The 15006-nt window shown below is 41.5% G+C and overlaps 1 protein-coding gene across 1 annotated transcript in view; it reads right to left on the bottom strand.

Moving 5' to 3' along the window:
• LOC147716922 (corticotropin-releasing hormone receptor 1) overlaps window positions 1-15006 on the bottom strand; it is a 1353112-nt gene that overhangs the window by 1107352 nt on the left and 230754 nt on the right. The window contains exon 3 of the mRNA XM_086919826.1: window positions 7921-8006. Within this exon, the coding sequence (XP_086775952.1) occupies window positions 7921-8006 (86 nt within the window). The remainder of the gene's footprint in view (window positions 1-7920; window positions 8007-15006) is intronic.

Genomic DNA, 15006 nt, shown 5'->3' with positions numbered 1-15006 from the left:
ACTCTTCAGGAGATTTTGGATGCCATTAAATCTCCTAAGAAAGCTAACACTTCTGGTCCTGATGGGTTTTCTATTGAACTTATCTCTTCTTTTTCATCTATTTTTGCAGACATTTACTTGAGCTTTTCACCTCTTTTCTATTGAAAACTAAACCTGAAGGCTCCTTCCTAGATGCTCTTAATGTAATTATTCCCAAACCAATAAAGATCATTCCCTGTGTCAAAATGACCGCCCAATCTCATTAATTACCTAGGATTACAAACTTTTTGCAAAATGTGTTGCCTCTAGATTAGATGTTGTTATACCCCTACTTATTAAACCTGATCAGTCTGGTTTCATTAAAGGTAGCCTCACTTCAGATAATGCTAGGATGTTCTCCAATATTCTTCACTAGGGAGAGGATATCCAGATCCTCTGTCTGCAGTATTCCTTGACGCTGAAAAAGCATTTGATTGTATAAATTGGCAATTCATATTCAAAACCCTTTATTGGTTTGGTTTTGGCCCCAAATTCATTTCATTTGTCAAACTACTGTTCTCAGAACCACATGCTTGTGTTTCTGTTAAAACATTTTTATCCCCTAATTTAATTTGGACAGATGCACCAGGCAAGGTTGTCCCCCTCTCTCCTCTTCTATTTCTTCTGTGTCTCTAACCCTTTCTTGAATGCATTCACCGTAATCCTCTGATAACTGGTTTCCAACACAACTCCCATGAAACTAAACTCTCTGCTTATGCAGACAATATTCTGTTCTACCTTTCGAAACTCTCAACCTCCCTGCCTCCGTTTCTGCATGAGATTCTACTCTAAAATATCTGGCTATAAATTGAATTTCTCTAAAACTAAGATTCTACCTTTAAACTCCTTATGTTATCAGTTCATGTTCTTTGACACCAACTTTGAATGGCTTCCATCTAAAGTTAAACACATAGGTGTCTGGTTCTCTACTAGCATTTCTCATACTCTTGCCCACAATTTTAGTGCATTAAAACTTAAAATTCAAAACTCACTTTCTCCTCTCCATTTATCCTGGTGGGATAAACTGGATACTACCAAAATGATGATTGTGCCACTTGTTTTATTCTTGCTTTCTATGTTACCTTTTAAAATCCCTAATTACTATTTTAACCAAGTTAATTCTTGCTGTACTCATTTTCTCTGGAGTAGCAAACCTGCTTGAATTGCTTCAGCTAAATTAATTAAAACATAAAATTAAGGGGGTGTACGATTCCCTAATTTGAAATTATATCATATTGTTTTTTTAGTTAGACAAATGTATGCATTAAATAGACAATATCAAGATGCACCGATACCTAGCTGGATCAATTTTGAACGTTCTCTATTGCATGAATTCTCTTTTTATGACATTTGTTTTATGTCCAATTGCACTTTTATTCCTAAACATCCTATCTTAAAATATTCCCAACACCTGATATATTCACTGAATGAATGAATTAATACATTTATTGTTTCAATTAATAAAAATTGTTACAAAATGCAGGGCGTGGTGTGTCCATCCATGCATCCTCTTCGATCATTGATGAAAACAATATTGTATCATTTCATTTGACAAATATCGAACAATTACCCAAAGCGTAAAATTAAGACACTATAAAATGTTACATATATAAATATGTATATATGTATATATATATATATATATATATATATATATATATATATATATGCGCTAGTCTGAAACTGTGATCAGTCTTTAGTCCATGTCTCGATCTTTACTTATAAGTGCTTCAAGCTGTTGTGCAAATTTTGCTACTCTGGCCAATTCTATGGGGACACCAAAGAAGTTTCATTGCATCTGGACAGGTATGAATGACATATTTTAAAAACAACGATTTTAATAAAGTGTTACGTGTGTGGGTCAATCGGTGGCAGATGCAAACTAGGTGAGCCAAAGACTACTCGTACTGATGACACAGTGTGCAGCGAATAAATATGTCTTTTATTGGCTGTATCATGAGTCTGACTGACGGAATTTTCTTTAAAATGGATTTGAGTAAATATATGGGTTTCTCAATGTATCCTTATAGGAGCTGGCTAAGAGCCTGATATTGCTACTGGAGGGCTCTAGTAGCCTCATATCATCTTGCTTGGATAATAGTCTTACCTATTTCTTTAAAATGTTTTTTAAAATTCCTGGTTAGTGAATGAGATCTTGCCAGTTGGACAAGTCAAGGTGCAATTCAGTGCAGGCAGTGAGTAGGGGATACATTCACTGTTTATAGATGGCTCTCATTTTTATAAAACTTTTTTTGCCTCTTCTATCTGGTACAATAAATTCATTAGGTTTCGCCATAAATCATTCTATTTCAAACACTGGAAAGAAAAGGATAGTCTATATGTTAACCAACTTGTATTCCCTAACTCTGTTATACTCTTTAATACACTTCAAGAACGCTATGATTTTCCTCTTCTTGCTGACCCCAATATTCCCAATTATCACAGGAACTTCAACCATTTTTAGTAACCAAATGTTTTCCTGCCAACTCTATTTCATTTACTCCATTGACTTTATACAATATCTCTTCAGATTCTAACCCTAAAGCTTCTTTTATATATAAACTTTTATCTGCTCCTATCTCTGAAAGACCAAAATCCCCAATTGAAATAGCCTGGGAACAAGACCTTACGATGTCCGTCTCGACTCAAAAATTAGATGAACTATGGCACAAACTTTTACCCACCTCCAGAGCTGCCAATATCACTCAATCAATATTTTTCTTTTACAATAGAGTAGTTCGGACACCCGTCCTTATCCATAAAATCAATCCTTCTACTTCTCCTCTTTGCTGGTCCTGTCTTTCCCCTAATTGCACATTACTTCATTTAATATGTTATTGCCCTAATGTTTTAAAATTTTGGAAAACCATTTGGTCTAAATGTTCTAAGATATTTCACTGTTGTATTCCATTATCAATTCAAATGTTTTTCTTGGATCCATGTCTGTTGATTTTCCTCCATTCTCGTTGAAGTTACAATTATTTGACCTTTTTATTTCTCTTGCATTTAAAGTTATTCTTACTTGCTCGAAAGATAATTCTAAAATATGTACGCTAACATGGTGGAATCTTATTTGTGATGAACACAAAACGTCTACTGTTTCAACTTCATTGTTATATCAGAAAATCAATGCTGATTTACTCTAGTTACCTTTTATTACTTTCTTATCTACACACTCATCTTTACACTGATAACTTTTTGACTACCTCTTTCCCCTCCCTTGTCCTCTTCTATTCCCTTCCTTTCCCCTATTTCTTTTCTATTTCTTTATCTTAAAATATATAAATAACTAATGTTTAATAGGTACCCTGATCTCTTTTTATTTATTCTATAGCATAAGGTTGTATCTTAGTCTTTTTCCACCATAACAGTACCATATTTGTATTGTTATAATTTATTTATTTATTTTTGTGATTTATAGAGCGAGAACTAGGCCCTCAAGGGTATGAGAGTGCTTTACAGGATAGACAAGTGATATACAAAAGAACTTAGGAGCGGTGGATACATTAGGCATAACATCGATAGATACTTTTTACATTAACAAGCGGTCTCCGATCCCAGGGTGTATACAATTGGGATGAGAACAGGTAGATTCAATTTATACGAAACAAGCGGTCTCAGATCGCCAGAGACAGAATTCTTCTAATGGCAGGCGTGAGTGTGTTCCAAATTCTTGGTGCAATCACAGAGAAGGTCCAATTGTATGTTTTTTTTCACAAGTGTGCTGGTTGTAGCAAGAGGTCTCTGGCGGACCAGGAGTTTCTGGCTCCTCTGGATATCACGAGATTCTGGGCAAGAAATGCAGGGGAATTGGCGCATGAAGCATTGTGAGGGATGCAAGCCAGCTTAAGTTGGATTCTGGCCTCAAGGGAAAGCCAATTCAGAGTTTTAAGGTGTGGAGAGATGTTTTCGAATTTCTCTGAACATGTTGGGAGTCTGGTAGCTGCGTTGAGGCAGGCTTCTAATGGGGCCAGGGAGATCATGGGTAGACCTGTGAGGGTAGACCATCCATATTCCAGTCTGGAGATGACTAGTGCCTAGATTGCCATTTTTAGACCGGGAGTGTCAAGGAAAGGTTTCAGGTTTCTTAGAAAGCTCAGGTGAAATCTGGCTGTTTTGGCCATCGAGTTGATGTGGCCACGCATATTCAAGCTGCAGTCTAGGGTTATTCCAAGGGATTTAGCAGAGTCCATAATGGTTGTTGGGCAGTTTAATGCTGTGACCAACTTGATCCATTCCGGGATGTCAGGGTTGGTTTTGGGTGGGAAGATAGGAAGAAATTCAGTTTTATGTGCGTTAGAAGAAGGAGGAACATTCCTCGAAGGATGTTAGAGATTTGGGCGTTTCTTTAGAGGTTTTTGCCAGTTTGTTGGATTGGTGTTTGACCATTTCGAATAGCTTGCGCAGTCTGTTCTTGGCGTTCTCCTGTTCTATTCTGAAGAATTCTTTTTTTGACTTGAGGACTTTCCTATTATAGGCATTTCTGGCCTGGCGGAGAAGTTTTAGATGGGATGCTGATGGGTGCTGTTTCCAGTTTTGATCTGTCTGCCGGAGGGATCTTTGGACCAGGGGTTCCTGTCTTTAATTTGGGTTCTTTTTCATTTTAGCTGGGCAAGACCATCAAGAATATTGGATAAGGTTGTGGAGTAATGTTCAGTGAGGTTGTTGTTGCAAGTCTGTTTTCAATGTCTATACAGGAAACAGGTCCCAGTGGTCCATTTTTCTATGTCATGTAAATACACTTTAAATGGTGGATATGTAAGTTGTAACGCGTCACCAATAACACTTTTGTGTGTACACGAACCCTGGTGTGCAAGTCTTCTTTCTTGCTGAGTGAATATATATTTTACACTGTGCTCTGTCTCACAAAAGTCTAAAGATAGGACATCACTTTTTGGGATCAGTTGTTGAGGCTTTTACATTTATTAAGAGAATGACATATAAAGGTTGAAAATGTGTTTGAGAAATTAGCAGTCAGATGCCAAGTATAACTACTAAACAGACAGCCAAAATAGTCTCCTACAGGTGCACTATGTTGATATTTTAAAGTAAAGATTATTTTTAGAGAGGATGAAAATAGATCTGTGTGTATAATTACTGGGCATCTTACCATATATATATTTTTATTTTATGGAGTTTTATATAGCGCAAAATTGACCTGAATAGAGTATCTGAGCATTTACATAGCACCAGTTGTGTTACATGACGAGATTAAGTGATTTGCCGAGAATCACAGCATATTCAGCGTTGTTGCCGAGACTTGAACCGAGTTCCCCAGATTTGAGGACGACTGCCCTAGCCGTTAGGCCAACTCCTCTCACTAATGTAACTAAATAGTGTCAAGAAAGAGTGTAGTGGACAGAAATGTTAAGAACCCATGTGATAAAACTGGTTGCAAATATCACACAGACTCCTACTGAATCGACTCTGATTTTGCGACCTGATCTATGTGCTCTTAGGTTGATTTGCAAAATCACCAAATGTAGTGAGCCGAAATTTGACCTACCTCATTAATATGCATGAAGTAGGTTGCACATTCCTATTAAGTAAAACCAGCATTTTTATTAAAAGTAGCACATTTTCCTAAAATAAAAGTGGGATGCGTTTTAAAAAAAAGAAAAACTTTTGCAAATATTTTTATGAGTAAGCAGTTATTTCAGGGACTGCTGCCTACTTCTTAAAATGTTGTTTTACATAATCTCAAACAGGAAGGGATCGCTTGGCGACCTACCAAAAGGCAAATTTGTAGTTGCAAAGAGTTCAACTTTGTAAAGTGGACCACGTGGCATGCCTTAGTACATCTGGACATTTCTAATGCCCATGTTTCAGTGAAAGGTGTCCATGAGCAAAGAACCAAAGTCAACAAGACATCGGCAAAAGGGGCAATATTGAATATAAAAGAACAGAAGACTTGAGAAACAATGATGTCTATACGGTTCACACAAAAATCAGAGGGACTAACCTTTGCAAACATATTCATAATTACTGTCATGAGCACAAATCTGCAAAGACTAAAGTGAACATATGGTCCCCACAAAGTATACAATCTAAAGGCTAGGCCACTAGGAAAACAATGATGGCGACAACGCCCACTAACCTTGCCAACCCAAGAGCAAAAGGTAATCCTAATTATTTTACAGAACTTAAAAAATACAGGTCACACACCCCCCTCCAGGCTTAAAGATTGGCACTTGAATGGTTAAGCAAATGCTTGATCTATTTAACTGTACCTCTTGAATGTAAAAGCACCAGTCAGTTTTTGATTGAGCTATTTTTACTGCTAGTTTGGAGAGTTGTGTGATATCAATCTACTGATTTATCTTAACACACATGCCATTGGCGCACTCAACCCAGCCTTAATTACTTTCAACTCCAATTCATTTATTTACCTGTTGTTGGCCAAGAGAGCTTAAAGCGACCCAATGAATTGCTTGAAAATGGTGATAAAGAGAATGAATCTTTAAGGAAAACCAGAAAATTACCACTGAAATCTCCAATATTGACGTAATACACGCTCCCGTTGCCCCCGCAGAGCGGAGTGCGCGAGCTGCCGGGGGCTCCCTCAGGACATTACTCTGGCCCGAGAGATCCAGACTTAATCTGGAGCAGGCCCCACAACATACCTTGCAGGGGATCCCCTCAAGTTTTGTTACGCCACTGATCACCTAGGTGGCCATCTGCGGCACGTCCCCGTGTGAGTTAGTGTTGGTGAAGGGGTAGAGTTTTATTGAATCCCATAAGATTCGAGAGGAGTTTGATCAGGCCTTTATGATTAAAAGTAGAAAAGAATCCTAAAAGAAAAATTAGAAAGAGAATACATGGGACATCACAACCTGTGATGAAAATGGCGTCAGCCATTAGATGAATAGTTAGGTTGTCTCTGCTGAAGCGTCTTCTGACACCCGAATGATAGTTGTATAATGCCTAGTTCCTATTGTTTTATTTTAGCATTTTTGTGGAAACTACTTTCTCAATTATCTTTGCAAATTAATAAACAGTGGGTTTAAGCGCTGTAGTTGTCTGGGCAGCTTGCTTGTATTCTAACAAAATGTGGCTACTGATCTTGCATACCAGGGACAAAATTAACATGGTGTTAAAATGTTGACTAAGTGCCATCATGAAGTACAGCGGTTACCTCATGTTCAGGACTCATGAAATGTCCACAAAGCGTATGAACTAGCCTTGAACACAAGGAAGGTTAACCATAAGGTAAGAATGCAAACACAGTCAAAATGGATCTTAACTCTTTGTTTATACCTGGTGGATCTGTAGTTGCAGCGGCACAGACCCAGCTCACTAGGACAGACAGGTTGCAGTGGTGAATACTAGTTGAAGTTATACCTTTCCTGTAGCAACAAACTTACACCCCCTAATGCTCGATGTTTAAGACTCCAAGGTTTGGACGCTAAGGGAATCAGGTCCATTTAATGAGATTTCCATTGAGATGAATGGGCAGTGCATGACGAGTTACCCTTGTCATTAGCATTGAAGAGGTTAAGGGGCTGATTGAGCAGTTGATGGAAGTCAGGCCCCGCCACAAAACGTCGGAGGCACCATGTGCCAACCGCCCTAGAGATGCCAGGGTCCTTGAAAGGGAAGCCCCCTCCCACATGAGGGATACTTTCTGAAAAGACAAACAATTGCCGAACGGGTCTAAAAATGCACTTGGCATCCTGTTCAGCATTAAAAGTCCCAACAATGCCTCTGTAATGCTGGCAACCCCCCTTTTGTGAGACAGACCCTGCTCTCGCTCTGAGCGTGGACGGCCGCTCGCCAAACTATAAATGAACATCAATGAATGCAATTGCCTGCTATACAGAGTGGCGAATGGTTCTGCTCATTATCGAATGCCACACTCTCTAAATGAAACGAGAAATAAAGTAAAACGAGAAAAGCCCCTACCTCTTCTTTCAGGATCTCCTGGCACTGTGAGTAATCCCCTTTCATGGCCCAGGTCCCGTTAGTGAGACACTCTCGGTAAACATTTCCTGTAAGAGAAGACATTGCAGATTAGCTTAAACCTGTTCATGCAACTAGTACTCGATGGGCATATAAAGAAATTTCAGTGATTAATGATGCCACTCTATTGCATTTTTCTTTCAAATACCATATTTCTTTTTGATTCCGGAAGAATGCATTTGTGTTTGTAGTAGATCATTGAGTTTCAAGTTTTGTGAGTTTTTATACTTTACAGCCCCATTGAAAGTTGGAGAATTGATTGTGTTCTTGTTACGGATACTTTTTGGGTAGCATATTTCACAGATACCTAGTTATTTGCAATTACCACCTGACATGTATTCCCAACAATGGAGATATATGCACTACGCCAACCCACCAAAAAATAGACTTGGCTAGAATACTAACCGGGGGAAGTGTGTTTCAATGCACTTTGAAGTGTATGTGGAGAAGTGTGGCTCACTGGTTAGAGCAGGCAGACCCTGAAGCAGAGGTCAGACCCGGGACCAGGGTTCAATTCCCGACGCAGCAGGGTCTTGAGCTCAAATGTCCATGGACTCGATAATTCTCGCTTCGGTGCCTGACCTAATCATGGGTTCACACTCTGCAACTCTGGGCATTAAGCTTGCTTAATCTCCACAACGGCCCCTCGCGGCGGGATGCCTGGCTTTCACCTTGGGGATACCCTGTAGGGGCTATCTCACAGGGAAAAGCCAGGACGGGTTCCCAAGGCAAGCGCGGAGATACCCCTTCGGGGGTCGATTCAGGCGCTATATAAGAAACATAATAATAATAATAATATGTTCCGTAATACCTATTAATAATAAAAATAAAGTCAGGCAATTGTTAGTCGGTTCCTTGCTTGTTGGGTGCACCCAGGATTTCTTTATTCAGCTATTTGTAAGCCATTGTGGCAGTGATTGGTTAACATTTTGCCCTTCCTCTATATCTTGGGGCACGGAAGACTTCATTGGTCGGGGTACGTTGCTCCAAATAACTGATGTGGTGCCAAGGCGGGAGTGTCCTCTTTGCAATATCTCCGCTGTGCAGAGGTTTGGGCATTGACCTGCATACAGAGGGTCAGTACAGCAGAACAGGACAACTAGTCCAAACGTTCAAGTCAACAGCAATGGGAATCCATTATGGGATCGGGGAACCACCACATCACCCCCAGGCCACTCAGAATAGATACATTTCCCTAGTGTATTACCCATCATTGAGATCATGCACACTGAGAGGTCTGCGTTAGTGGTCCTAAAGCCGACCAATCTAGTGACTGACAAGAAAAAAGCACTAACCTTGTCACATGGGGAAAAATCATATCTCCCTCAAATGAACATAGCAATTTAGCCCAATGTATCAGAGCAATGAAATAGCAAAAGCAAGGAAAGTTTAGAAGAAGAAGCAGTTTAGAAGTCAGCCCTAGACCAAAAGGCATGCTGTACCATTCAGGGATAATGATCATGGGTGACTAGTATTTAAAGATTCCTTTCATGTAGACTAGGAATTTGTACCAAAAGTGACATTGGCAGTGCACTTTACTGTGAAATGTATTCCTGAGCGGTATGCAATCTTGTCAGCACAGTGTTTGGTTTGCTGTAACAAGCCCCCAAAGCAGTTTTCTTTTACTGAGAAGCATAACATAAATATCTCTCTCATGCAAAACTAGCAGGTTCCCTATCTTATTTAGAGCCGGTACACCTAAGGGTTTCTGGCTGTTGAGCCTCAAGTCACTCATCTGTCACAAACCCAGCTCTGACATCTTGTTCACCACTGGGCCACCAGTTCACAGAAACAGTCACCGTGTCCGGCTTAGAAAGTACAAATCATTCCCAATTTTACTGCCAGGGACTGCCATGCAAGGCAAACACACAATGGCTCTGAAGCACTAGGAGAAATCTTACTGATGCAAAATACCTCTCTCAGTACTGACGACATAGAGATTGTTATTAATCAGATGGTGGTATCTGACTATAGTGGACAAATTAAAGATAAGGCCTTTTGTCTGTTGTCTTGATCCCAAGGATGAAATCAATCAAGTGGCAAAAAGCAATACTGCTAGTGTCATCCTACTTTTATGTATTAGTTGCATTCTTTCTCACAATTCACTAGCAGCAAACTGAGGTTCCTTCTTTTACTTCTCCTAATGCATGTGTGTCCTGTGGAGTGCTTCAGAGCTTCTCATGTAGCCCAGCATTTAGCCGAAGTCAATGTTTACCTAAATAATTTACCAAGGTAACTACTAAACATTAGCTATAGCACCTTGACCAAGACAATAATGTCAATGGTTAAAAGTTGAAATTGGAATGTCCCCTGCATGGGGCTACAGTAGTGTTCAGGTCCTGGGGTACCCAACTGCGAGTATCTAATATCCTTTTTTCTTTACTTCTGACCCAGGCCTCAAGCTAATCTAGGCACAAAGGCCTCGGCCTACCCCTTATGTGAGTCCTGTCTTAGGAGCAAAAGTGCTGGTGCACTGCTAAATGTCTATCACAGGTTCAAGCATGTAGTGTGGGGGTTGCAGCATAACTTGATTTTGGTGATCGTAATGTGACCATTTTTATAAGTGTCACATGAGTGGTAGCCTTCTGGCCCTCTAAAAATGTTCCTCTGCAACAGGTGAACCTGGAACCCTGTGCTTACATTCAAAGCGTATGAGTTCTGCAGGTGACATACATTGTGCATATCTGAGTGAACCAGAATGAAGGCCTATGGGTTCTATTTTGGAAGCCCCAGGCCTATTCAGTTGCACAAGATGAAGACGAAGTTACTTTCCCAGGCAGTGGATGTGTACTGCTGACATTCCTTGAACTGGAAGTAAGAGACCTAAATACTGCCCTTAGTAATTCAATGAGATCATCATGTTGCAGAGCGCTGGTGATAGTCTCCTTAGACCCAGCCAATTGCTAGATTACTGTTACACAGGAATACTAGGTCCTGTACTCAGAGAGTAAAGATTCCTTTAAATGGGGTCAGCCTTTTGCCTGTAATCCTTTATCACTATAGCCAGGTGCGGAATGTTCACACCTCTCTGTTCTTCTGTTGTGGGTTCTCCATCCCAGAGATGACCCTTCTGTGAAGAGCATCACTCTAGACAAAAGCGGAGTCTAGAAGACAGCTTGAGAAGCACAAACGGAAAAAAACTGACCCAAACCGTTTCTGAAAGTGCAGAAAATATGCATCAGCTGCACATGTATAAGAGTAGGAGTTGTTGACCCACTTGTTCTTCCATTTCCAAGATCTCTTTAACAGCGGGGGTGTCCTCCACAGACTACACAGAAGAGACTACTGCACAACCATCACTGGAGTGTGCCTGACAGCCAAGTCCTCAGAGATCGGGGAAATCACCTGGAGCCTGAAGTAAGAACTATGCCTTGTTCTGGAATGCATGGAGGGTCCTTTGGAAGAAGGAGGGAAGGAGCAAACTAAGCTGCAGGAGGAGCAGACTACTGGTGTGAGCAAAGCTGTTGACAGAGAATTGTGGCAGTGTCACTGGTGTGCTCAAAATCCAGATCACTGTTCCTGAAGTGGAGGATTCACTGTACTACTGAACAGTGCCTGAGCAGATGTCCTCATCGACTCTTCTGTCTGTTGTAGCTGTGGCACCTGCACCAAAGTGTGCCCGAGTTATTTGCACTGCTTATGAAGAAGATGGGCCTATTTCTAAATCAGTGCATGCGCCAAGATGGCCTGAATTGATTTTGCCGTCACAGTCTTGTGACATGCCCAAGTGTGCCCAGGTGGTCTGCACTACCGAAAAACAGACCTGTGTACCCTGGTGCATGCGTCCTAGTGTGCCCAGATGGACTTGTATTGTCACTAGCCCTGTGGCACTTGCCCAAAATGCTGCAAGAAGTGAAACAGCTGCCTCAAAGCACTTAGCAAAGTGTCTGACTGGCTGCTGAGACACTGAGCAGAAGTGTCCCCAATCAGACCAAGCCTCTGCTACCGCATGAAAGCATCTAGAAGTGAGTCAGCTGCCATCCCTATACGTGCGACCAGAAGTAGACTTCATTGTCCAAGTAGGATCAAGCAACTGAATTGAAAACACACTGGTCGAAAAGGAGGGGTACCTGCTGTGACCTGGTGACCTGTCGTCCACCAAAGCTGTATACCCTGAAGAGGGACAAAGACTTAAGACAGCCACAGCCAGACACTACTACGTGACTTGCATCTGTTCCGCAAGAGTGGAGCAGCCTCTTGCTACACCAGCAGCTGGGGCATCCTCTCCCACTTCAGGAGGATCATGAATGAAGAGTAGTTGGCCAAAGTGAGCCTAATATGGGCCCAATATGTGGTGACAAAAACACTGAGACTGAGTGTAGTCTAGTGCCTGACAGACCAAAGTGTGGGAGTGCTGCACCTATGATGAAACCCTCACTAGCGTACCTTAGACTAGTGGAGATGGCGGGTGGGGGAGCATCCTCGCTGGGAGGCAGGAGTCACACTCCAGAGACTATGAGTGCAGTATTGAGTTTTACTGTGTATTAAAATACTACTCTTTTTATGATAAGAAATGTGCTGAACATCCCATCATTATACTGTGGATGTCTATTGAGTGCTGAGGCTTTTTTCCAACCATGCTAACCTCCCTGAGACGCGTGTGACTGCTTGCCAGTGATATGACTGAGAATCAAGTACTGAACGGCTTTATGCGGCAGAGTCTGCGCAACCATAGTAGGACCACTCTGGGACAGCAGCAGCAAATGAGCCATCCCCCACGACTGTGGCCAAGTAGACCCACTTTTCTTCCGTTCCCCCAGAATGATGTTTGACAAATTTCAGCCGTGGCTCGTGCAGGTAAGAGCGGTCTTGGCCTGGTGGGTGGATTTCGACAGACGACGACTAGGGAAAATTAGCTCCGTTTAGACATACCGGGACTGCGGGAGCGAGCGTCACTGTGGTCGGGACTTATTATGGTTTTTGACTTCCCCTTTTTGTTGTGGTCAATCTGACACGACCCTGTACACTTTACAGGAGAAGATAACTTGGATATATGATACCTTAGTAGCAACTGTGGTTGATCGGACAACAGTCAAAGAAGGGCCTCCATTGTACAGAATGGAATATTGAGTTTTCACTCGTCTTTTATACTTTATTGATTTCACTGGTTAATGAATACCACGGGAATACCCCCTGCTAGGACAGTAATCATATCCGGGATTCCTGCAATGTTCTAAGCTATTGCCTTTTTTGCTTGGTGACGCTATTGGCTCTGAAGTGTAATCGGAACTCTTAATATACGACGACTTCATTACTGAATAATATTCCAATGTCTTAATCTTGATCGCTTTATAATATCGTTTGCCCGTAAAGTGGCCATATATGAATGAGAGTCCATACTTGGGATTAATCTATACGATTATTGGGTCAGACTGCAGGACAGTTGACTGCTATTAGTGCCTTGAAAAAGTCTCTTTGAGACGAAACACGTGTCGACAAGTCGTGTGCTGGGAAGTTTTTTAAGAAATTTTGGAATAAAGATTATCAAGACTACTACATGCCTTGGATCCTTATGTTGTGTTGATTACTATTTTTACTGATGCTAGCTCTACTGGATTGTAGTGGGTGATATTTATATCCATTGCTTGCAATATATATTTGCTGACTTAATAGTGACTTTAGGTGTGCTGTCCGAGCTCTTCCTTGTGTGTATTGTCTATGTACACATTGTGTGCAATTAACACCGCTGGGTAGTGGGTGTTGTGAGGGCTAATTGAGCACCACATTTTGAACATTGTCTAAGCCATATATCACTTCCACGTATATACTCTACCACTCGAAATAGTGAGGTCAACGAATGTGCGGACGTTTCTCTATCTAGAGAACACTACTACCCATTCTTTGTGAAAGTGACTAGGGAAAATTAGTTATTTATTTAATTTTCCCTTGTGGTCATCTGTCCAATTCCCCCTCGCCAACGCGGCTCCACTACTCCTAGTGCTTGTTAGAGGGGCTCCACTATAATTGGATTTGCGTTTTCTATGCTACTGAATGTGGCTTTCAGAGCCGTTAACATACATGGGAATGTTAAAGGATGATAAAGTGCATTTCACACCTCATTTGAATATTGTAGCACAAAAACCTTATAACTCCAATTCTGCGAGATCTGAATTGGCTTCCCCCTGAAGATGAAATGAGCTTTACAGTTGTCTTCATCGCTCAAAAAGTGATGCATCTCAGCCTCCCCATGAAACTGAATTATAAAACTGTACGTCTGAGGATGTGAGAAGACCACCAGAGGCAAATCAAACCTCCTAAGGCGGATTCCAAAAACTAAAAAGATAAACAGAATGGAGCAAATATTCTTAATCACGCCAACTGCCAAAAAAACTGAAAGTAACTCCCAGAGATTCGAAGAAGATCCCCGATCTATTGTCATTGACCCTAAAAAGAGTCACCATGTCCATCGAAAAGTATTGTTGCTGTTCACGCTCTCTATCAAGAGCCAGTGGAGCTGCTCTTGTCAAAAGCTACTTCTGAAGGTCTGCACTTTATAAGTACTATTAATAATCAAACTGCATGTAGGAGTTTTATTGTGTTTTACTTATCACATGCACTACTGGACATAGGAGGTTTATCCTTGGTTAGTTATTCTATTGGGCATAAAAGTCACATGCCCCAGCGGCCGAGCAGCGGCCGAGCAGCGGCCTCGCACGCAGCAGGCGGGCCGCAGGCAAGCCCGTCTGCGCCCGTCCGCGGACGACCGGGGCCAGGGGCCAGAACCCCTGCTGGTTTTAATCTAAGGAGGCAATACAACTCTCAGCAACTCTCAGCAGCTGCATGCATTGTGCCCAACACTGGGGGAAAAGTGCAAGCATAGTATGGAATTGGAGAGTCACAGTAAGAGGTGCAATCACTGCTCCTTTTCTGTAAGTCGCCAGCTGAAGGTTAGAAACAGGGGTCAGACGTTGAATCTCTCCCTAATGAACTGTAGATCTCTAGGGAAGCACAGTGTGGAAATATACGACCACCTGCTAGATGGGCAGGTGGATGTTCTCTTTCTCACAGAAACATGGCTATGAACTCAGT

This window comes from Lissotriton vulgaris, chromosome 5, assembly GCF_964263255.1.
Source record: "Lissotriton vulgaris chromosome 5, aLisVul1.2, whole genome shotgun sequence".
Taxonomy (NCBI): domain Eukaryota; kingdom Metazoa; phylum Chordata; class Amphibia; order Caudata; family Salamandridae; genus Lissotriton; species Lissotriton vulgaris.
Note: the sequence above shows the minus strand (reverse complement) of the source record. Positions and strands in the feature narration are given on the sequence as shown.